The sequence below is a fragment of the Ruditapes philippinarum genome, unplaced genomic scaffold (assembly GCF_026571515.1).
Source record: "Ruditapes philippinarum isolate M1 unplaced genomic scaffold, ASM2657151v2 ctg340_1_1_1_1, whole genome shotgun sequence".
NCBI classification, from domain to species: domain Eukaryota; kingdom Metazoa; phylum Mollusca; class Bivalvia; order Venerida; family Veneridae; genus Ruditapes; species Ruditapes philippinarum.
In genome coordinates, this window is record NW_026859220.1 from 219,759 (window position 1) to 243,237 (window position 23,479).

A 23,479-nucleotide genomic window follows, 5' to 3' on the forward strand; every position below is an offset into this window, starting at 1 on the left:
ACCTTGATGATTGTGGTGATAATGATGGTGATGATGATGACAATGATGATAAAAGTTTGTGATGATGATGATGACGGTAATTTTGATCGCCAAAACTTTTGTCATCATCATGACGCTGATGATGATAATGGCGTTAATGGTGACGATGATGATGATGGTGTTAATGGTGACGATGATGATGTAATTGATGATGATGACAATGGTGATGATGATTGGGGTTTGATGATTGTGATGATGATAACTGCGATGTTTATCGGCCGATGATAATGATTATAATGATGATGATGAAAAAAGTTTTTTATTATGTTGACGCCAATGATTACCGGCCGCCGATGATGATGATTATGATGATGATGATGATGATGCTGCTGATGATGATGATGATAATGATGAAGATGATGATGACCATGATGATTATTTTCATGATGGTATTGATGACGTTGATGCAAATTGTAGTTATGATGATGATGATGATGATGATGATGATGACGATGATGATGATGACGATGACGACGATGATGATGATGGTGATGATGATGATGATGATGATGATGATGATGATGATGATGATGATGATGATGATGATGATGAGATGACGATGATGATTATTTTCATGATGGTATTGATGACGTTGATGCAAATTGTAGTTATGATGATGATGATGATGATGATGGTGGTGATGATGATGATGATGATGATGATGATGATGATGATGATGATGATGATGATGATGATGATGGTGATGATGATGAGATAACGATGATGATGATGATGACGATGATGAGTGTGTACCATATTCGAATATGGTAAAAGTTTGTACCATATTTGGTCAGGCATTTTACCCCAAAACTGCAGATACGTATATGGTACAATTAGACAGTTGTACCATATTCGGCCGAATATGGTAAAAATTTGTACCATATTCGTTTTTGTACCAAATACGGTCCGACACAGCTTTAAAGGTTTAACAGGAACTCAACTGAGGTTCAAAGGTGTAAAAAACACACAACCAATTTTAATTTCTTACATAGATCAGCTGGGGTACTTAAAAAGAAAGGTATGCAAAGTTATTTAATAAATATACTAAGAAATAAATTGAAAATCGTATTTTTGTGCTACTCTTAGTTCGATTTCAGTGAAATGCGTAGCAACGCTTTCCAATAATGGGTCATTTTTTTCACAATAAAAATCATTATTTTTGGAAAAACGGAGTGAGCGAATGATCTAAAATTTTGTACATAAGTTATTGGTCTAGACCTACATCAAACGGAACATTTATCTCGAAAAATTATTTCCAGTCTTGTCATGTCAAAAACATCAGTGGAGTCCCTTTAAACCTTCACATGATATTCATAAACCAGTATAGATAAGGATTAAATTATATGATGACGATGGAACTGTACTTTATAAATTCAATTATAGTTGTAAAAAGTGTTTTGCACGCTTAACACGAATTGCACGCAGATCGCGATAGCCAGGAGAAAAACACGTGTACTAATTGCCCCGCTTTAATGTTACTAAATGTACATGATACCTGATACTTGTCAGTGCATAATAACAAAACGATGTAACGTGTCATTGACATTTTTCCCAAACATTTGAGTATTATACAAAATAGGTAAGTACTAACTTTCGCTTAAATCACTTGTTATAGTTAACAACTGACTGCCCTAATAAAGTTTGTAAATATGGATAGCATCGCGAGTAGCATATTTTTTTTATAAGTACACCTAAATTTAAATGAACTATATTGTCGATGTAGACTTATGATTTTTAATGAATCACTTGGTGCGAAAAGTAGTTCCGTAATATTGAATAATAGAACATTCTTGTCGGGCGAACTGTACAGCGTTTGATTCAGCTGCTGCAATCACATGAACCCGGGTTTCACTTTGCTGATTGCATGATACACGGAACACGGAATACTAGTAAATTGCATGTATACTGAATCTGTGAATTGTACGGTGATATGAAGTTGACGTAAGAAATCTATATTTTTTGACGTGCGCACGCATTAGCTATATCGTGCACACGCGATAGTATTAAGTGTCACGCGAAAGGTATTACGTACGTGCATGTTATCTATTGCGTAGTGACGCAATCGGTATGATACGGAATAACGTTAGGGCCATCGTGGTTATACGTAAAATACAGAGGGCGACAATGCGAGAGTGCGACAGTGCGATAACGACAATGCGACAGTGCGATGACGAAAATGCGACAGTGCGATGGCGAGAGTGCGACAGTGCAATGACGAGAGTGCGACAATGCGATAGTACGATGACGACAGAGCGATAGTGTTATCACACTGTCGCCATCGCACTGTCCCATTGTCGTCATCGCAATGTCGCACTCTCGCATTATCGCACTCTCGTCATCGCACTGTCGCACTCTCGCATTGTCGCACTCTCGTCATCGCACTGTCGCACTCTCGCATTGTCGCACTCTCGTCATCGCACTGTCGCACTCTCGTCATCGCATTGTCGCACTCTCGCCATTGCATTGTCGCACTCTCGCCATCGCACTGTCGCACTCTTGCATTGTCGCACTCTCGTCATCTCGTTATCGCACTCTCGTCATCGCGCATTGTCGCACTCTCGCCATCGCATTGTCGCACTCTCGCCATCGCACTGTTGCATTCTCGCATTATCGCACTCTCGTCATCGCGTTATCGCACTCTCGTCATCGCACTGTCGCACTCTCGCCAGCGCACTGTCGCACTCTCGCATTGTCGCACTCTCGTCATCGCACAGTCGCACTCTCGTCATCGCATTGTCGGACTCTCGTCATCGCACTGTCGCACTCTCGTCATCGCATTGTCGCACTCTCGACTATCGCCTTCTGGTGGACGGTTCTATACTGCTGGCGAATAAGCTGACGGTATAGAATATGGGATAATTTTTCAATTTAATTTCTTTTTGTCACATAATGTTCAAACTTCATAGGATAATTGTCCATATTACGGAATACCGTTAGGGCCATCGTGGTTATACGTTAAGTACAGAGGGCGACAATGCGAGAGTGCGACAGTGCGATAACGACAATGCGACAGAGCGATGATGAGAGTGCGACAATGCGATGACGAGAGTGCGACAGTGCGATGACGAGAGTGCGACAAGGCGATGACGAGAGTGCGATAACGCGATAGTACGATGACGACAGAGCGATAGTGTTATCGCACTGTCGCCATCGTACTGTCGCATTGTCGTCATCGCACTGTCGCATTGTCGTACTGTCGTCATCGCATTGTCGCACTCTCGTCATCGCACTGTCGCACTCTCGTCATTGCACTGTCGCATTGTCGACTCTCGCCTTCTGGTGGACGGTTCTAAACTGCTGGCGATTAAGCTGACGGTATAGAATATGGGATAATTTTACTTCCGTCAATTTTTTTTCTCTTTTTTTCTGTTTCTTTTTTATTATTTATTTGTTGTTTTTTCTGTATACTTATAATGTTTAAATGAAATCATAAATTAATAATAAGAATCATTTTGTATATAAATACTGAAAGAGTTATACATAGACGGAAAATGCAATTAATTGTATGAAACTTTAATATCCTCTGATGAAAATGATCTTATGTTGACATTTAAAAGAAGAAAAAATATTAAATAAAATCATTGTTTTTACTTGTATAAAAAAAGACAAACGAAATATATTCATTGATCGTCATCAGTGGTTTTATTGTTTTGTAAGATGAATAATTTATTATATTACTAACATTGTAAATAAAGATACATGTAATTAGAAATTTACGTCAACAAATATTTTTTTTCTATATATCTAACATAAGTGGTCAACAATTTTCACTTTAAGAGTAACTTAACAGCAGATTCTACTACAATGTATAAGTTTAATTGGTCAGCATATTGTTCAATACCCAACTGACTCCGCTGGTGGACATAGTGAGACAATGTGTTTCAATGTTGAAAAACCCATCTATCCATTAAATTTAATGCGAAAAAATTCTTACTGTTTAGTTTTTTGTTGTTGTTTTTTTTGGTTTTTTTTTAGGGAAACATGCAAAATTCGGATTACCAACTACCCACCGGTGCAGAATTAAGAATAACCAACTACCAGCTGGTGTAGAAGTTTATTCGAATATCAAACTACCAACTACCTATCAAATTGACGCTTCTTTAGATTTTTATCAATATCTAAGATCGAGCCATTTTTGGTGCTTGGCATAGCTAAACATAGCGCTTTTATATTTCTTAAAGGTAGTAAATAAATATGATTGAATAAAAAAAAAAGAAATATAAAAGATAATTATACCTGATTTCTGTGTCCACTTGTTTTATATATGAACAGCCACCGGAAAATCTTTGCACCACCGGGATAGTGTCAAACTTCACTACCATTTATACTTGCCTTAAACACTTAAAAATCATTTCATCCGATAGATTTAATGTAAATTATAAATAATTGACTTCATTTGAAGCTAATTTAATTTTTTTCTTATCAAAAAGTGTATTTTAAAAAATATGTCCGGACGGAAATTCATGTATTCCGCCCGGAATTATGCTGTCCGGTCGGAATTTACTTATATTCCAATTGGAATTTTTTCCAACATTATTATTTATTCCAACGGGAATTTCATTTTTTCCAGCAACGCTTAAACTATAAAAATAACCATTCATACATCCTTTAATGACTTTCTGACTAGTTTTGAAGAACTTATTCTCTAAAATAAAAAAATCCCATTTTGAAAGCTGGAAAAAATTCCGACTGGATTTTTACAGAAAAATTTTAATGAGTATAAAAGCGATAATAATTAAAGGTAAATGATAGTTTTCGATATAAATTAACATAATTATACACGCTGAATTACCAATAAGGTGCTTTGAAAAAAATGAAAATCCGATTGGATTTATTTCCAATTATTTTTGTTGGAAAAAAAATCCAACTGGATTTTTTTCCATTAAAAGTTATTGGAAAAAATCCAACTGGATTTTCATCAAATGATTCATTTTCAAATTATTTCACAGTTATCCATTTGATTTCCTTTTAATAAGAGATTACGAAGTATTTATAACTATGATGATAAATAATAATAATAATAATAATAATAATAATAATAATAATAATAATAATAATAATAATAATAATGAAAACAAGGAAGAAGAATAAAATTCCATGATGCGATTATAATTTATATAATCATTACTTTTATTCATTATTATTATTATGATGATGATTATTATTATTATTATAATTATTATTATTTTATTATCATATTTATTATAACATTGATTATTTGGCTGTTTATAGCCAAAGTGATTTTAGCTCAACCTTGAGAAAGAAAAACTGCTTATGAACAGAGGAAAATGATATTTATATTTTTACATTAATTTTATGTTTTTTAATAGTTTGAATATGTTAAATTTATATTGTTCCTTGTTGAGGGCCTCATGGAAGATTGATATATTTGTTCAAATGAGTTCGCTCGTTAAATAAAATCTAGAATCTTTATTATTATTATATTTACAGTGAAGTTTCAATTTACTTTGCAATGTGAGTAAAAATTGGTTTATGGTTTATGCCATATTTTTTTCTTCTTATACTATATGGTCAGCAGACTTAACTTACGGTGCTTTAGGTGCACATGTATACTAGAATCTGATGACCAGTTAACCCATTCCCGCATAAGCATTTTGTGAAAAATGTCTGTTTACATTGAACCCCCCCCCTGTTACACAAGTTCAAATTGCTATGAAACTATGATGTCGGTGGTTCTACTCAGGTACCTGTTTGTGCCTAAAATAATGCACGGAAGGGCACCTGAGGTCTTCATCCACCAGTAAAGCACCAGAGTGCGACAATGCTATGACGACAGTACGACATTGCGACAGTGCGATGACGACAATGCGACAGTGCGATGGCGACAGTGGTATAACACTATCGCTCTGTCGTCATCGTACTATCGCGTTATCGCACTCTCGTCATCGCATTGTCGCACTCTCGCCATCGCATTGTCGCACTCTCGCCATCGCACTGTCGCACTCTCGCATTGTCGCACTCTCGTAAACGCTCTGTCGCACTCTCGCCATCGCACTCTCGCCATCGCACTATCGCATTGTCGTCATCGCACTTTCGCAGTGTCGTCATCGCACTCTCGCACTCTCGCATTGTCGCGCTCTGTATGTTAACGTATAACCACAATGGCCCTAACGGTATTCCGTAGTATGACGTGGTTATGCGATGTTTACAACGTGCGCAGTCTATAGGAAATCGTGGCTACGCAAAAAAAGGTATTACGTATGGCTGCTCACGTAGAACGTTTCGCGTGGCAATGTAATGGCTTTTATGCACGTGATAGCTATTGAGTGCCCGCACGGGGTATTACGTGATCGCACAATATGTATTATATAAATTCCATATTTTTTTAAAATCTGAACTATACACACGATAGTTTTAAGTAGCCACGCGGTAGATGGTAGATATATGGAGGGTTATTTATGCCAAAATTACATCTTGCTTTCTTACGTTACATCGTGCTTTCTAACTTGTACATCGTGCTTTCTTACTTGTACATCTTGCATTCTGACTTTTAAATGGAAATGTAAATTTTAAAACAAAGGGACGTAACTTGGTAATCTGAATCCGACCCGCAATACGGACTTTACCGAGAATATAACTGTAGCGCCACCTGTAAGCATAATTTGGGTGTCACTCATTAATACACCAGATGTCGCGTCGTATTATGCTTGCTGCATTCGGCTTTCGGCTATGCGTCATTCTACCTTATGACATTCGTCATTCCTAGACCCAAATATAAATAGTTGCAGGTTAAGTATTAATATACCAGATCAACAAATGAAAATGAAAAATTATTGATAGTTAATTAACGATATCAATATACAAGTAAGCAAGACGCACACAGCAGAAAGCATAATATACATGTAAGAAACAAAGATGTAAAAATCAGAATGCAAGATGAACAAGTAAGATTATTCGTAAGTCTGTTACATTTAAGGCTTAATTCTGGAATTCTATTAATATAAGCAGAATTATGTATTTCTGTATTACTTTAAACATCAACACTAGACAAGTCAGTTGAAGCCTGAAATGTCCTATGTAAGCCATCTAGATTTCACAATATTACTTTATAAGTTAAGTCATTGTCAAATTATCAAAGTTTCAAATGTCATGTATGCTGGCGTGTAGTACTTCTCGAATCCTTTCACCAAAAAATGAGATCCTGCAGAATACACAAAAAACAACTTTTAAAGTCATCAGAAATGACACTACATTTACACTGATACAATAAATACACTTAAAATGTAACCAGTCACATCAAAAATGACTTGAAATAGGGCACTTTAAAATTCCATAGAACTATTTTCTAGCCTTCAACGGGTTGGGTCTAAATTCGTACCGGAGTGAGACCTCGTGTGGCCATGTAAACTATCCTGTGGGCACGTTTTAGCTTTCGCGTACGCATTTAGTAATAAAAGATTTCCAGTACTAGTGTCCTGTTTATGCTACCGTACTTATGCCGTCATAGAAACATATTTTATCATTTATTTATTATTTACTGCACCTATCATATTATTTTCAGACCACTTCGTGAGCTTATAATACGTCATATGATTTGTTTTCTGTTAATGTGAAGAACGCTGCCTGCTCGTGCAATATATCCTTACAGAATAAGACTCATCATTTCTGAAGACTTCACCACATGTGAGCGAAAATTAACTAACCAGTTTTACTGTTTGTTTAAAAACATCAATGGCCATGAGATCCGTCTGCCAAGGTGACGTCAGAAAACGCATCATCTTTATTCTTACAACAACAACAATACTTATCGATATTTTTCTTTTAAATAGTTTAATACTAAGTAACGTAAAATTCCAATTCGTCACAAAAACGTCCATGACTTTGAGGATAAACGATGGAGCAGACGACAAAAAGAACGCTGTTGATGGTGAAACGACGACAGTTGACAATACAACTCTCAGTCACGTATCACAGATGATTACAGACATAGCAGAAAGTTATAGAGAAGCAGACGATATTGTGAACGCGGGAAATAAACGTAACTTTTATTGCCCGCCGTTTCCGAGAAAGAAACATGGCGTAGAGGATTTAATGTGTATGGTAAGTGGCATTTATAGTCAAGTTTTGTATCATCTTGTATAGGTATTTACAGCAGTAAACATTTAAATAGTTACATAAAATACCCCTGAATGACTTTCACATTAGAGATCTAAATTAATGTGCTTAAGAACATTTTCGGGAGTTTTCATATAGTCTGATATAGACATATAGGCAAAATTAAAACTGTTAGATATAGATTTTCTTTAAACTTGATATGTTGTTAGAATATGATAACAGAAACATTTTAAGCGAAAAAAAATTGGGGTCCGAAAAAAGGCCATTATTTTTCATATACAGATTGATTTAGCAAACCCTTGATGTTGATGAACTTATGTTGGACCTTGGCCTTAAATTGACATTGGCATGAAAGGTCAAAAAGTTTAATTCTGCTAAAATTGCTAATTGAATTGTTTATATCGGAGGGATTTGATTCGTATTTAGAAAAAAAAACACTAAGCAGGGATGCGTCATGTTTAGCAACACAAGTTTGACATTGACCTTAGAATGACATTGACCTGTGTTGTCAAATTATTGAATTTTGCATACGTTGACCTTTACTTTGTTGTTTTTGATGCTTTGTATTCATACGAAATGAACTTGTCATTTAACTTCACATGATATTGACATATATCATAGTAAAATTATTGATTCTTAAAGGCTTAATATGCCTGACAAATGTTTTTATTTACCTTAAAGTATTTAGTGTCCTGTTATGGTATCCACATTGGCCAGTTACCTGAACCATCCTTTTTAGCTCGACTATTCGATAAGAATAAGTAGAACTATTGTAGTCACCCGAGCGTCGGCGTCGGCGTCGGCGTAACCACTTATGTTAAAGTTTTTGTAATAGTTTAAATATTTTCAAAGTCCATTGACATATGGCTTTTAAACTTTGTACACTTGTTGACCATCATAACCCCAACCTGTAGACAAGAGGGGTAACTCTATCAAGCATTTTGACAGAATTATGCCCCTTTTCCGACATAGAAATTACGTTAAAGTTTTTGTAATACCTCAAATATTTTCAATATCCATTGACATATTGCTTTGAAACTTAGCATACTTATTCACCATCATAACTCCAACATGTAGACAGGAGGGGGTAACTCTATCAAGCATTTTGACAGAATTATGCCCCTTTTTCGAATTAGAATTTACTTTAAAGTTTTTGTAATACCTCAAATATTTTCAAAGTCCATTGACATATGACTTAGAAACTTTGCACACTTATTAACCATCATGACCCCAACATGTAGACAGGAGGAGGTAACTCTATCAAGCATTTTGACAGAATTATGCCCCTTTTTCGACTTAGAATTAACGTTAAAGTTTTTGTAATACCTCATATATATTCAAAGTTCATTGGCATATGGCTTTGAAACTTTGCACACTTATTCACCATCATCACACCTACATGTAGACAGGAGGAGGTAACTCTATCAAGCATTTTGACAGAATTATGCCCCTTTTTCGACTTAGAATTAACGTTAAAGTTTTTGTAATACCTCATATATATTCAAAGTTCATTGGCATATGGCTTTGAAACTTTGCACACTTATTCACCATCATCACACCTACATGTAGACAGGAGGAGGTAACTCTATCAAGCATTTTGACAGAATTTTGTTCTTTTTCGACTTAGAATTTACGTGAAAGTTATTGTAATACCTCAAATATTTTCAAAATTTATTGACATAAGGCTTTGAATCTTGTTGAAATTTTATAATCTTCTTTGAGAGCATAATAGGACTCTCTCCAAGGCCTATACCTGTAATATGGATTTAAAGAAAAGTTTTGCCTTTTTCTTTACTTAGAAAATTTTACCTTTTAATCAAGGCTTTTTTACTATCAAGCACTAAGAATAATCGAGCGTTGCTGTTCTTCCGACAGCTCTTGTTCCTTCTGTTGTTTTTTGAGCAATATTTACAGATATAATGATACTACTACATAATACTACTTTGTTTACATTTTGCTACTTTTGTGAAAAATAATTTCACATTCAATTCTTTATTTCTGCATATTATAAGTATCTTATATGCATCTAAACGTTATAAAACTCTGGGTGCCCCTTTTAGGAAGGACAAAGCTATTAGTTTCTGAAGCATAATATAATGTGCCTTTGAATGAGTCAATATTTTTTTTTATTAATGGACTGATTTGATTTCAAGAACTCCCATACAAATGTTACGTTGAGCATTTTTAGGTATAGTATGGCTATGACCTTCAGTTGAGGAGCAAGTGTTTATGTTTCTTTTACTGTTATAGATATAAAAAAAACACTCTATCTGTGGAGATGTATTTATCTTTTATAAAGACATTTTATTTAAATCGTAAGATGATAAAGTGTATAGTAACTATATAACAGGGGATAAGGAAATGTTAAGATCAAAATAGATATGCTTCCGAAAGAAGTATAATGATCGGGGAATCAGGTTCTTGTATTCGCATGGCAATTGTAAAGTTTTGTAAGACATGGTAGTGATACTGCCATAAAAAATGCGTAGGTAGACCATATCTTTTTAAAGTAATTGAAATAAGAATTATTGCCATTTAAAGGTGAATGCCTACAGATGAGCCAAGCTATTGCAAGAAAGTAGAACTAGAGAAAAATCTACTAAGATGTTAAGAAAAGTAAAATTATTTAAGATTCAAGTTAGTAATTATGGTGTATGTGCAAAATATTTGAAAGACCCTGGTGCGAGTAAAGACTGATTTTGTAAATTCTATAACCATATTTCGATTGCGTGACTTGCACATTAAGGGCTATTTTTGAATTTATTAACTACTTTATAGGCCATTAAAAATCAGATTTTATAAATATTCTTTCAATACATAAACAAAGATATAAAACAGAAAAAGGTTTTAATAAACATGCATTACCATTCTGAATATACGTCCCCTTAGTTAGCAGCTAGATCTAATTCAACGTCAAATACTATAAGAAAGAAAACGGTAGTGGAACATTCGGCCGATACGCAGGAGAGTACTTTTTAAAGAATTACCAGAGACCGTTCCAATCAATCAACCAATCAATCAATCAATCAATAAATCACTCAATCAATGTATTGTATTGTATGTATGTAACGTTATATAATGTAACGAAGCGCAACGTAGCTTAAGGTAAGCTAAGGTAACGTATTTATCTATTTATTAATCAATTCATATATTTATTTATTTATCTCCCATTTTTATAGCATGCACCAAAATTCTTACCCGAATATAAGAATCCATGCTGGTTTTCCTTGATTGGGAAATTTCGATGCCTTCCATATTTCCAAATAATTGGAATCGATAAGAGTGGGACAACAGATTTGTTTGACAAAATAGCCAAACATCCAGACGTGCTGAGAAATGAGGGGATATTACAGAAAGAAACAATGTGGTGGTCGTGGCTGCGATACGGTAATCTTTTTAATACATTGCAGTTGTGTAAATATTTTAGGGGCCATAAATTTCAAATTTTGTAAGGAACGGTAGGTATGTTTTGGAAAGTTAGCAAAAGTGAATGTCTGTTTGATACCGAACAACATCAGCGTTTCCAAAGCTTTGATTTTGTAATAAGATCTATTCGAAAGCGCTTTCAATGTTTTTCATATTAAGAATAATCTGTAGATCTGGGGGTACAATGGCAAACTGATATTACACTGATACCGCCATTTGTTACTAAAAGACACCGCAAAAAGACGTTTTAACGAATGAGACATCTACGTTTAATCAAAGCACAGAAAGCGCAAGATTTGTTTGGGTCTCCGAATGTCAGAAAGGTGTAGGTTGTGAGATTATAAACCAATTTGTTTTTGTATAGTGCCACCAATGCTTTCCAGCGTTTTAATTGTAGTTAATTGGCTAAACAATTTCAATTGAAAAAAAATGAGTTGCCTTATTTGGGATTCGAACTCCAGACCTCTCGCTGCCAAAGCGAGCGCGCAAACCCCTCATGGAGCTTACTATAAGCATGTATATCTATAAAGAATAAAACAATATTAGAAATCTTCGACCATTCGGGAATTATTTTGCTTAAAAATTAATGCGCCTGTCGTTTGACCATCTTTACGCAGTGATCTCCCCTGAATTTTTCGGCGTTAATGTACAAGGGGAAGTAGCCGCTTCAAAAAAGTGGACTACTTTCGGCATTTGCAATTAACAGCATTAGAGCCTGAAATCAAATTTGAGTTCTACAAACCTCTCAAAGTTTTTTTTATCCCGAAACCATGTGCCTGTGGCAAAAAACGTTTTAAAAGATACCAACTCAAAACTTGATTATCATTATAAGTTGCAGTTGTTCAACAAAAGGCATCATTCTGAAAGTTATATTTTTGAAGTTATGCTATGCCCCTTTAAACTTTTGTTAAAATCGATTATTGACAGTCCTTTACGAGCGTTAAAACAGCAAGCGATGCTCTTGTTTCTAATCACCTCTTTTTATAAAATAAAATGAAATAGAATTCTGTACATTTTGGAGCTGGCGGGGTTCGAGTAATTTTTATGTAACAGATATCTATGGTAAAATTTCGTTATAATGACGCAAAGTTTTCATTTGCAGGTCACAAGCTGAAAGAAAGCAGAGACATTCAGAATTTTAAGACATATTTACAGTATTTTACAAAGGCCGCCTACGCCATTAGATCTGAAACTGGCTCGAGGCTCATAACAGGTATGTCTACCCAAAAAATGAATATCTAAAAAAAGAAGTTATATCTAAAAATAGAAGTTATATCTAAAAATAGGAATATTGTATCCAAAAATAAAAATATATCTAAAAACAGAAATTATACCTTAAAACAGAAATTATATATTATTATATCGAAAATTATATCAGAAAATATAAGTAGAAAGTATCAAAACTAGAAGTTATATCTAATTATATCGAAAATAGAAAATATATCTAAAATAGAAATTATATCCAAAATTAGAAAAATTATGAAGGGCAGTTACTTACATTTATTTTGCGTTACGTCTTGTGAAAAGCTCTTGTATCTATTTAAGGTGATGCAACGCCAATGGATTTTTGGGATATGAGTGGATGGAAGGTTATTCCACAGAACAGTAGATTAAAGGAGCCAGTCATCATAACACCGCATCTGATAAAACACATGAATCCGCACGTTAAACTTGTTCTAATTTTGAGAGATCCAATAGAAAGGTAATACATAAAACATTTTTTCTCATGTGTGTTAGGGTATTCTAGGCGCTGAAGGCCATAAAGTGTTTCATTTTTTTCATGAAAAACTACTTAGATGTAAGCTAAAAATGGCATTAAAGCAGGAAGCCTCCAGATTCATTTTCATGAAAATTTTGGAAATGGAAAGTGAAATATTGTGAAGTGAACAAATAAAGGAATTTACGGATTGCAATCGCCACATACAACCCAAGAAAATTACCAAAATTTGGACAATGTATGCAAAAACAGCCCTTACTGCGTTTGTAACGCAGTAGAAACATGGTGATAAAATACTGCAAAAGCAGTCTTAAACAGCATATAACATGTAGATATCACTTGAATATTGAATTTTTTCACTTTTCATTAAATTTTGATATATTTTTCTTTCCCAATATTGATTTTCTTGAAATATTTTGGTTCATCTTGAGGCGTGCAGCTTTAAAATGAATGTGATATTCAGAAAAAATACAATTTTTTTTCGGAACCTGAAAAATAGGAACCTGTTATTTTTCGTGTACTGTAACAATTTCTAAAAAGAGACACTTTAACAATATAGCTAAGTTTTTAGCAATTACTTTCGTATTTTATATAAATGTCAAAATACCATTTTCTTTACTTCCTGCTATCTTATCACACCTATTTAGCAATCAGCGATATTTCCTTCAGCTGATGAGTTCCGCACATGTTCTGAATCCTCTTCCTTAAGAAAACATTCATTTCTAAGGCATAAAGGGCATGAATTTAAGCTGCTATAAGTGATGACGTCACACTTGAAAACACCATGTCACGTGACAAAATGTACGACAAAATAAATAAACAAAAACAAAAAAAAAATTCTAAAAACACGATTTATTTTTTATCGTTACCCAACATTTGTCGTTGATACCTTAATTAGTTTCATTAAGGTTATTTACATATATAAGTGACACTGACTCTTTTTGGCAGGATTTTTATACGTACATAACATAAATTCCTATTTTTTCTATTCTATTGAAGGCTGTTGAGTGACTACTTTTTTCTGCAACAAGGTGTTATGACTGTTGAGGGATTTCATTTAGAAGTTGTTAAGTCCATCGTTAAACTTCACCTTTGTACAAGACAGAATACTTTACGAGGATGTCTATATGACAGGAATTTGCATGTCGGACTAAATGTAAGTATTGAAAGTATTTAAAATCTCGTGCATTTTCACGCATTTTTAGGGTCGAAAAAGGGTCTAATTCACAAAGTCAGAAATGACATTTTTTCACAATTGATTAATTAAACTTCACCGTTGTCAAATTGAATTTATTCTACAGAAGTGACTATTACATACGATATGAAACAACAGAGAGATGGATCAATGGGACTTTACTTAATCAGTTGTTTGTCAAATGAAAGCATTTCCCATCACATGACTTTATGTTTCCATTGCTTACTCTTTAACATTATGATGTAGGATTATATATATAAAAATAATGGTATTACGGCGCTTATTTTCACAATTCAAAGAGACTCGAACCCTTTTCATAAAAGACTTGAAAAAACAGCAACACGGAAATCATAATTGATTCTTCTTTCTCACTTGTCTGGATTCGATTCTCGCCGAGGCACGATGAGCTCTTACGTGTATGGAAATTGTATAAGATTGTTCGGTTTTAATGTATCGGCTATTTAAAGGTACAAAAGTTGACTTCGAGTATAAGATCTATCGATCAACTGTCTTTCTATGTATCTGTATAATTATATCTTGTGTTTTTTTGTTTTGTTTTGGGTTTTACGTAACATCGACACAGTGTAGGTCATATCGCGACGTTTCAACTTTACTGGTGGAGGAAGACCTCAGGTTCCCTTCCGTGCATTATTTCAGGCACGAACGGGCACCTGAGCAGAATCACCGACGTTCCGTAAGGTAGCTGAATAGCTTCCTCACATGAAAGAATCCAAAGTACTTGTCGGGATTCGAACCCACAGCGGTGAGGGGCAAGTGGTTTGAAGTCAACGACCTTAACCACACGGCCACGGACGCCCCCATAATTATATCTAGTCATTTGTCATAGTCATTTGCTTTCTCTAAAAATTAACGTTTAAATGACAATACCATACCGGAAATAATCACACATTTTTTTTTTTAAATTTACATACAACGGTCCCCAGCATCCGAACATTTTCAAGACATTTAGTACTTCAGCTACTGTTACTTTTAATTCAGATTACATGTATATTCATCTAGAATTTCATTTTCTTTATTTTTATTCCAGGCTAGAATTCATCTAGGATTCTACTCTGTTTTCTTGAAAGACTGGTTCAAGGTGTTTCCCCGGGAACAATTTTTCATCGTAACAACTGAGATGTACTCGCAGTACCCTGATCTTGTTCTAAAACAAGTGTATTCTTTCCTTGGTCTAAGTAAGAACGCTGTTAATTACAAAGATTCTGATTGTCGGTTACATGGACATAATTTTACGAGTTGTATTAAGTAGTACAATCTCTGTACAGAGACACACGTTGGGAGTCAAAATTGAGCCGTGTCACGACAAAACCAACATAGTGGGTTTGCGATCAGCATGGATCCAGACCAGCCTGCACATCCGCGCAGTCTGATCAGGATCCATGCTGTTAGCTTACATACCCTATAACAAGTAGAGAAACAGATAGCGAACAGCATGGATCCTGATCAGACTGCGCGGATGCGCAGGCTGGTCTGGATCCATGCTGGTCGCAAACCCATTATGTTGGTTTTGTCATGACACGGCTCAAATATCTTTATTTTGCTGAGAAGTGAGCAGTGAGTTTGGAAAATTTACTGTTTAGTCTTTCTTTAGGAAACAAATAATAAATTATATTGTTGTGAAAAGATTTTATAATCATCTTAATTCAAGAAATAATGTTGCCAAAGCGTCAATATATCGTGTTTTTCCTTGGCATAATTCGACTTTTATATCATATTTCAAGCTAAAGTTTAAATCGATTTTTTCACCAAATATCTGACATTACTATGATTTTAGTGCCATCAATTACTAAAGATATTAAAACAAAATCAGTTATTCGTTTCCCTCTTAGTTTGATACAATTCCGGATTCCATGCGTTCCGGACCACAGGTTGCGATATTGTCCGGTACAATCACGTGGTACTAGAAAAAACCCGGAAAGTATAACAAGTTAAAATGGTTTCCTGCGAGGGGAATGTTTAATGATTAAAACGTGTTTCATTTAACTCTTTCAAAATTGTTTGAAAAAAAGTTTGTAGCGAATATAGTTGAAAAAGATCGATCAGTAGAAGGTCTTTGGAAACCGGAGACCGTCGAAGACCGGAGACAGTCGATTAGAAGGTCCTCCATCCGATCTGTATGATTTTTTTAAATCTTCGGATGTAAGTGAAGTAAAAATATATTTCTCTAAAAAATATCAGATACCATTGTGTGAATAATTCCATACAAAAAATAAAGTAAACACAAGTTTACGCAGAAAATATTTCTGTTTATTATGACAGATGCCACTACTTATGTTTTAATTTACACATTTTCATTATAAACAATTTATGTTTTGTAAAGTTTGAGTAAGATATCAAAGGAACATTGATAATTTTCAAAAACATCAAGTGTTTCCACCTTCAACGGTTAAATAATGATAGAGGAATAGAGATATCATAGAAGTATACACACAATGGTGCTATGTACATAATAAGGTGTACTTCCCCAGAGCTAAATTAATAACGTACCGCAAAACGGTGTTAACTAGGTTTTCGAACAAACATGTACGGTTTACAGATCACGTGCTCCTACACCTACTGAAAACAGGTCACGTGCTCCTCCATACCGCGTACCAATACCCTGTTGTCTCCAGCCCGCAGGGAATAAAAGAAGGTATTTCCCGTTGGCAGAAAAGCAAACTGTTTATTTTCAGTGCAGTAATGTTTAAATATGAACAATGTGAAGTGTCATTTCGATATCTTTTAACATATTATGTTTTTGAAGAGAGGTTTTGAAATAATTGTGAAACGGTAGTTTTTTCTGTTATGTTCTGGAGTTCAGCTGCTTGAAAGTAAAAATTAGATAAATGCTGTTTTTTCTCACATTGTACTTTCAGTTTTCATATCAGATTACAAGATAGAGTCGTTTTTTGTGTTTTTTTATCCATCTATTTATTTATTTCTAATGTTACAATAATTGGTTTTAGAAGCTTATCTAACGAAATTGAAATTCATTACTTATAATAGAAATTTTATATGTCTTTAATATACGAGAGTCTAAACATCTGAAATAGCTGTATATTCACCCATATTGAGCTGTTTGAATTATTGCTTTCATTTTTTAATTATTGTCTACATAACATATGTTAATCTAAGAAAAGTACAAAATTTATGTCCAATATAAAGATTGAATGAAGTTCATAGCTTAAAGTTTATGAGATATATTCCAGATAAGGTCAGTGTCGCTATGACACTGCCTTGTACTGGTTATTAACCTTTTTTGTTCTGTGCCAGAACTGTTATTATGGTAAGCTTAATGTATTTGACTTCCCTGAAAATTGCTGGATGATGAGTTTGTAACTTTAAATGGATGTTTGTATGTTTGTTCCCAGTTATAGCTATATAGGATATAATTTAAATTATACTGTACTTTTGTATATATAATTTAATCTATACTGTACGTTAGTACTTCTGTACTTTTGTTAAAAATGAAAATGAACAATAAGTTTTTTTAAATATAAATAAAAATCTAATTCCCTTGTCAACAAAAACAGATAACAAAGACAGAATGAAACAGCCCAACAGAATACAACAGACAGACAGACGGACAGACAGACAGACAGACAAGCAGACTAAGGAGTGAATGAATTAATGAATGACCGGCCGACCGACCGACCGAACGAACGAACGGACGAATGATTGAGACAGTCCATTCACTGGAAATACTTTAAGTAATTTAATACTTGTTTTGCTATTATTTTCTAAGTTTTTTTTTGTATTTGTATTTACACATAGTTTGAGCTGTTGACGGAAAAAATAACATTTGAGATCGGAGTTATTTCCACTGATAAAACATAAAAAATAGTGAATGCCCTCTCGCTGTCAGCCCGTAAAATATTATTTGCGTCGCATGTTGCTAAGAATGTATAATTCCTACAGACATGAAACCTACTCCTGCAAAGAGCGAGTATAGTTGTCGGCATGTTAATAACTCAGGCATATGGCCTTCGTGGTAAATTCCTAGGCATGAAAAATCCAAACCGATTTTAAAAAGCCGTTAAACACCCCTGAAACGGATGGCATTACTTTATTATCACCTTGGACTGTTGTTGTTGGCAGTGGTAGTGGAAGTGGCGGTGCTTTTTGTTGTTGTTGTTTATTTGTTTGATGTTCTTTTTTTTTGTTATTATGGTGTTTTTTGTGTGTTATTTTTGCTTTCAAAAGTAATGGAATGAAGCAGTTCTGTTTCTGTCAATGGTGTCTAATAGATAATTTTTATGCTCCCCGCCTTGTCTGTCTGTCCGTCCGTCTGTCCGTCCGTTTTCTTGTCCGGAGCATAACTTGAAAACCCTTGGAAATAATTTGTTTAAACTTCATACAGTGGTAGAAGGCATTGAGGGGGAGTGCAGTGTTAAAGAACCATAACTCTATTTTGCCTGGTTTTTGAATTACGTCCCCTTATAGAAAAATCTTGTCCGGGGCATAACTCTAAAACTATAAGAGATATCAACATGAAACTTTGTAGGTGAATAAATCTCAATGGGTAGATGTGCAGTGCATAAGAACAATAACTTTTTTCCCTAATTTTAGAGTTATTGCCCTTTGTTAATTTCAACACTTTGAACTTTGTCCGGAACATAACTCTAAAATTATAAGAGATATCAAGATGAAACATTTTAGGTAGATAGATCTTATTGAGTAGAAGTGCAGTGCAAAAGAACCATAACTCTGTTAAGCCTCATTTTTAATTATCTCCCCTTATAGAAAAATCTTGTCCGGGGCATAACTTTAAAACTATAAGAGATATCAACATGAAACTTTGTAGGTGAATAGATCTCAATGGGTAGATGTGCAGTACATAAGTACAATAACTCTTTTTGTCCTAAGTTTAGAGTTATTGCCCTTTGTTAATTTCAACACTTTGAACTTTGTCCGGAACATAACTCTAAAAGTATAAGAGATATCAAGATGAAACATTGTAGGTAGATAGATCTCAATGAGTTAAAGTGCAGTGCAAAAGAACCATAACTCTTCTAAGCCTCATTTTTTTAACTATCTCCCCTTATAAAAAATCTTGTCCGGGGCATAACTCTAAAACTATAAGAGATATCTACATGAAACTTTGTAGGTGAATAGATCTTAATAGGTAGATGTGCAGTACATAAGTACAATAACTCTTTTTGTCATAATTTTAGAGTTATTGCCCTTTGTTAATTTCAACACTTTGAACTTTGTCCGGAACATAACTCTAAAAGTATAAGAGATATCAAGATGAAACATTGTAGGTAGATAGATCTCATTGAATAGGAGTGCAGTGCAAAAGAACCATAACTCTGTTAAGCCTCATTTTTGAATTATCTCCCCTTTTAGAAAAATGTTGTACTGGACATAGCTGTAAAACTATAAGAGATATTAACATGAAACTTTGTAGGTAGATGTATCTCAATGGGTTTGAAGTGCAGTGCATGAGAATCATAACTCTGCCTTGCCTAATTCTGGAGTTATTGCCCTTTGTTTATTTTTACTTTTTGAAGTTGTCCGGAACATAACTCGGAAACCATAAGAGATATCAACAAGAAACTTTGTAAGTTGATAGATAACAGTGATTTAGAAGTGCAGTGCAAAGAACAGTAACTCTGCCTTTCCTAATTTTGGAATTATTGCACTTTGAACTTCCAGGGACATAACTCTGAAACTACAAGAGGTGTACTTTCCTGTGTCCAAAACCTATTCGGGGAGCATCACCCGGCTCAAACCGGGCTTTTGTTAACGTTTAACATTAAAATGACGTTAAAGTCACGTGACAGGGAAAAAGTGCTTCAGTTAACGGGAAAATAACCAAAGTGTTTATTCGTTTTTTGCAGGGAAGTTGACAGGAGAAGAAATAGATCTAATAGCTACAGCAAAAAGGCAGTATGTCACTAAAAACAAAGCTAACAAGATGCTCAATGAAACCAGAGCCATTCTTGAACAACTTTATGCACCTTTCACACAAGAATTAGGAGCCATTCTTGAAGATAAAAGCTTTCTTTGGAAGGAAAAAATGATAACTACTTGAAACGATAGTGTACTTTTAAACATAACGAGATTTTAGAATTAGCTATGAAGTAAGACCTAAGCATAGAAACAGTATGGAACAAACAGGTGCTTTCGTGCTTTCACCAAATTCAAGTAAGTTGAAAGATAGAGCAGATTGACGGATTTTAAACAGCATACAGGTATTTCTATAAAGGTATATAGATATTTTGAAGTTGTAGCGCTTGGCAGCTAAAGTTTAAAATTACAACGTTATGCTTTAATATATATCGCCGTTTGTATCCAGGGCTCAGGGAGTCAGGGTTATTTAACTATTTTAAGAATGCTGTCTCAAATCTCAGGGTTTTCATTGGTCCGTGAACTGACCAATCACATACTTGAGATCTGAGTTTGAGCTAAGATAATTTCTTTATAATCTCAGATCCGGTAACGCAGGGCAAAATTGTTCAATGCCATGGCCAAAAATGAACTACTCGGTAAAAAAATGATCCAGTGTGATTCATATGAAAACAATAAAGAGAAATGAATTTGTGCATAAGTGAAAACTGTAAGCATCATTAAAGAATATTTGCAGGATTTATTTTTCAAGATTATTTGTGAGAATAACGAACTGGTTATCGTATATGTGTTTCATCGATATCTATTTATAAAATAAAGTTTTTATAACATTACTGTGTTTGATATACGGTATACAAGAGACAACGTGTCATATAACGCTGATAAAGCAAGTAAAATGAGAGACGATTTTAAAAAGATAACGCCAATTCCGAAGCAACGCTAGTTGCCCATCAATTAAAATACATGAATGTCAGAATCTTGAATTGATTTTCTCATTGACTTACATTATGAAAAAGGCCGCTTATCTTATATATAAATTGAGTTTTTCTGCTAAAGAGGTGATTTTCTTCTAGGAAAATTAAATGCCTAACACATAAAAATGCTTGTTATATAGGGGTAGCCACCCAAATCGTTTGCAAAATGACTTCAAAGAGGATTCACCCCAACCCCTTTTCATTGAAATTTTCTGCTGATGAGAGGACTGACATACACTTTTTATAAATGCAAATATCCAAGTCACAAGTATGAAATATTTCATTTTTTTTAGAAAACTATATAGCGTTAGTTTCTAAAATAATTTTCATACTTAAAAAGACATCTCATTTTCATCTAATCACCTAATGTTCCATTGAATCTAACTGTTATCCCTGCACTTTTTTCAGGCAATCGCTAGTCATGTCAAATGCGTTTAATCTTTTCTTTTAATTTGATTTACTCTAAACTACTTTGGTCCGTTTACTTACCGTTGTACTGGTTTTTGCCAAAGCCGTGCACAAATTCTGAGCTACTGTTCCACATTTCCTGAGTTATTTTGTGTGTAACTTTCCAGCGGTATTAGACATACACTGTGTATATGGGGCTTGAAAAATGCAATTAATTAAAATGAACCCTAAACCTAATGGACAAATGCTATAGTCATAGCATGTCTCGTTCTTATAGCACTGTAACACCGCACTTTGGGGTCCAACCAACCCAAGAGTGCGTTTGATCACAAACTGCGGTGTTACATAGCACACCGCTTACACCCCTGGCTGTAACTGATTCTACCCATGCGTCAAGTGCAGACCAAGATCAACTGGTACATCCTTCTTGTCATGTTCTGCACTGTTCATCATTTTAGTTGATTTTTTCCTAGATAAGATGAATGGCAATGTCCAGATAGAAAGATGGACAAGTCTATTTATGATATTCATGGGTTAATCAGATTCTGTTTTATTGTTAACTTTCTTTAAATGCTCAGATAACGTATCACGATCAGCATTTGTGTTGTCCTTTTATTCTTTTCATTTTTATTTATGGACTGTGTCATTATTTCCTCTTAAATATGACGTCATAAGCTATAGTATCTGCTTTTTCTTACCACGTTTAATTTGATATAATGTCTTTTTCTCTTTGTTATTTTTATTCCGGATATGACGTCATTAGACCAAGTATCTGTGTCGCTATGGTAAAATCTACTTTCTTTTAATAAATCCCAAAGCGCCTGTTTCTCTTTCAAACGTATTCTATTAAGATGCGATGCCGTTTAATCAACGTTAGTATGCCCAGTTTTAACTAAGATTTGGGCGTACGACCGATCTTACGCTTACGTCGCGTTTTATCAACATGGTCGCAACTAAGACGCCGTAGATTAACGTCGTATATCTACGTCCCCTTCAGACCACTCAAAAGTACGCTTAATATCTTATATAAGATAAGATTACAGTTCTTTGTTGATAAAAAGGCACCATGTTTGTTTCTCATTTCTGTTTTATTTGGCGTCATTTGATCACAATACGACATTCCTTCCTAAAGATCGTCTACGTTTCTATGACGTTTGTATGGTATGATATCATTAGGTCACATGTCCACACGTGTCATATTTCATGTGACAAACGCCTGCAAGTTTATAGTTTACATTTACTATTAATTTGACGTCATTTTGTCACACTTTTAAGATATTGCTTAACTGTTAAGCGTCTTCTTTTATATTCCTTTTTTCCTTCAATAGATGTAGTAGGACACACGCGTTAACTTTTGTATGACATGTTCCGCTTTTTGTATTTTTATGTTTTGTTATGAGATATTATAATATTGTTTTGTTATGATACAATAAATGACTTATTGTTATCAATTTTGTTACATATCTGTTATGTTAAGGCTTATTGATAGATCTAGTAGATCTAGGGCAAAAAGAAGAATACAGAAAAAAATAATAAAGACAGAAAGGTAAACTTCGTGAATGCTTTACTTCTTTATTTCAACAACATGGTACAGACTAGAGCTTACTGTAAAATTATACAAGTTTTGTTATCTGCCGGCCGTCAAGCGCTGGATAATGTAAGAATTTAAACAGAATAATATAGTCTATAATCACATAATTAAGATCTAAAAATTTAAACTACATATATAAATGGTCATAATACATGATATTTCAAATTCTTATAATTTCAAACATATATCTATATAAAAAA

At 34.3% G+C, this 23,479-nt stretch overlaps 1 protein-coding gene across 1 annotated transcript; it reads left to right on the forward strand.

The window, feature by feature from the left end:
* The first annotated feature begins 1,479 nt into the window (after positions 1-1,479).
* LOC132755659 (carbohydrate sulfotransferase 15-like) lies at positions 1,480-22,329 on the forward strand. Its single transcript, XM_060746552.1, has 8 exons — positions 1,480-1,618; positions 7,562-8,100; positions 11,295-11,502; positions 12,644-12,754; positions 13,087-13,243; positions 14,258-14,414; positions 15,502-15,649; positions 20,297-22,329. The coding sequence occupies exons 2-8, from the start codon at positions 7,732-7,734 to the stop codon at positions 20,488-20,490; spliced, it is 1,344 nt and encodes a 447-aa protein (XP_060602535.1). The 5' UTR covers positions 1,480-1,618; positions 7,562-7,731; the 3' UTR covers positions 20,491-22,329.
* Positions 22,330-23,479: the final 1,150 nt, after the last annotated feature.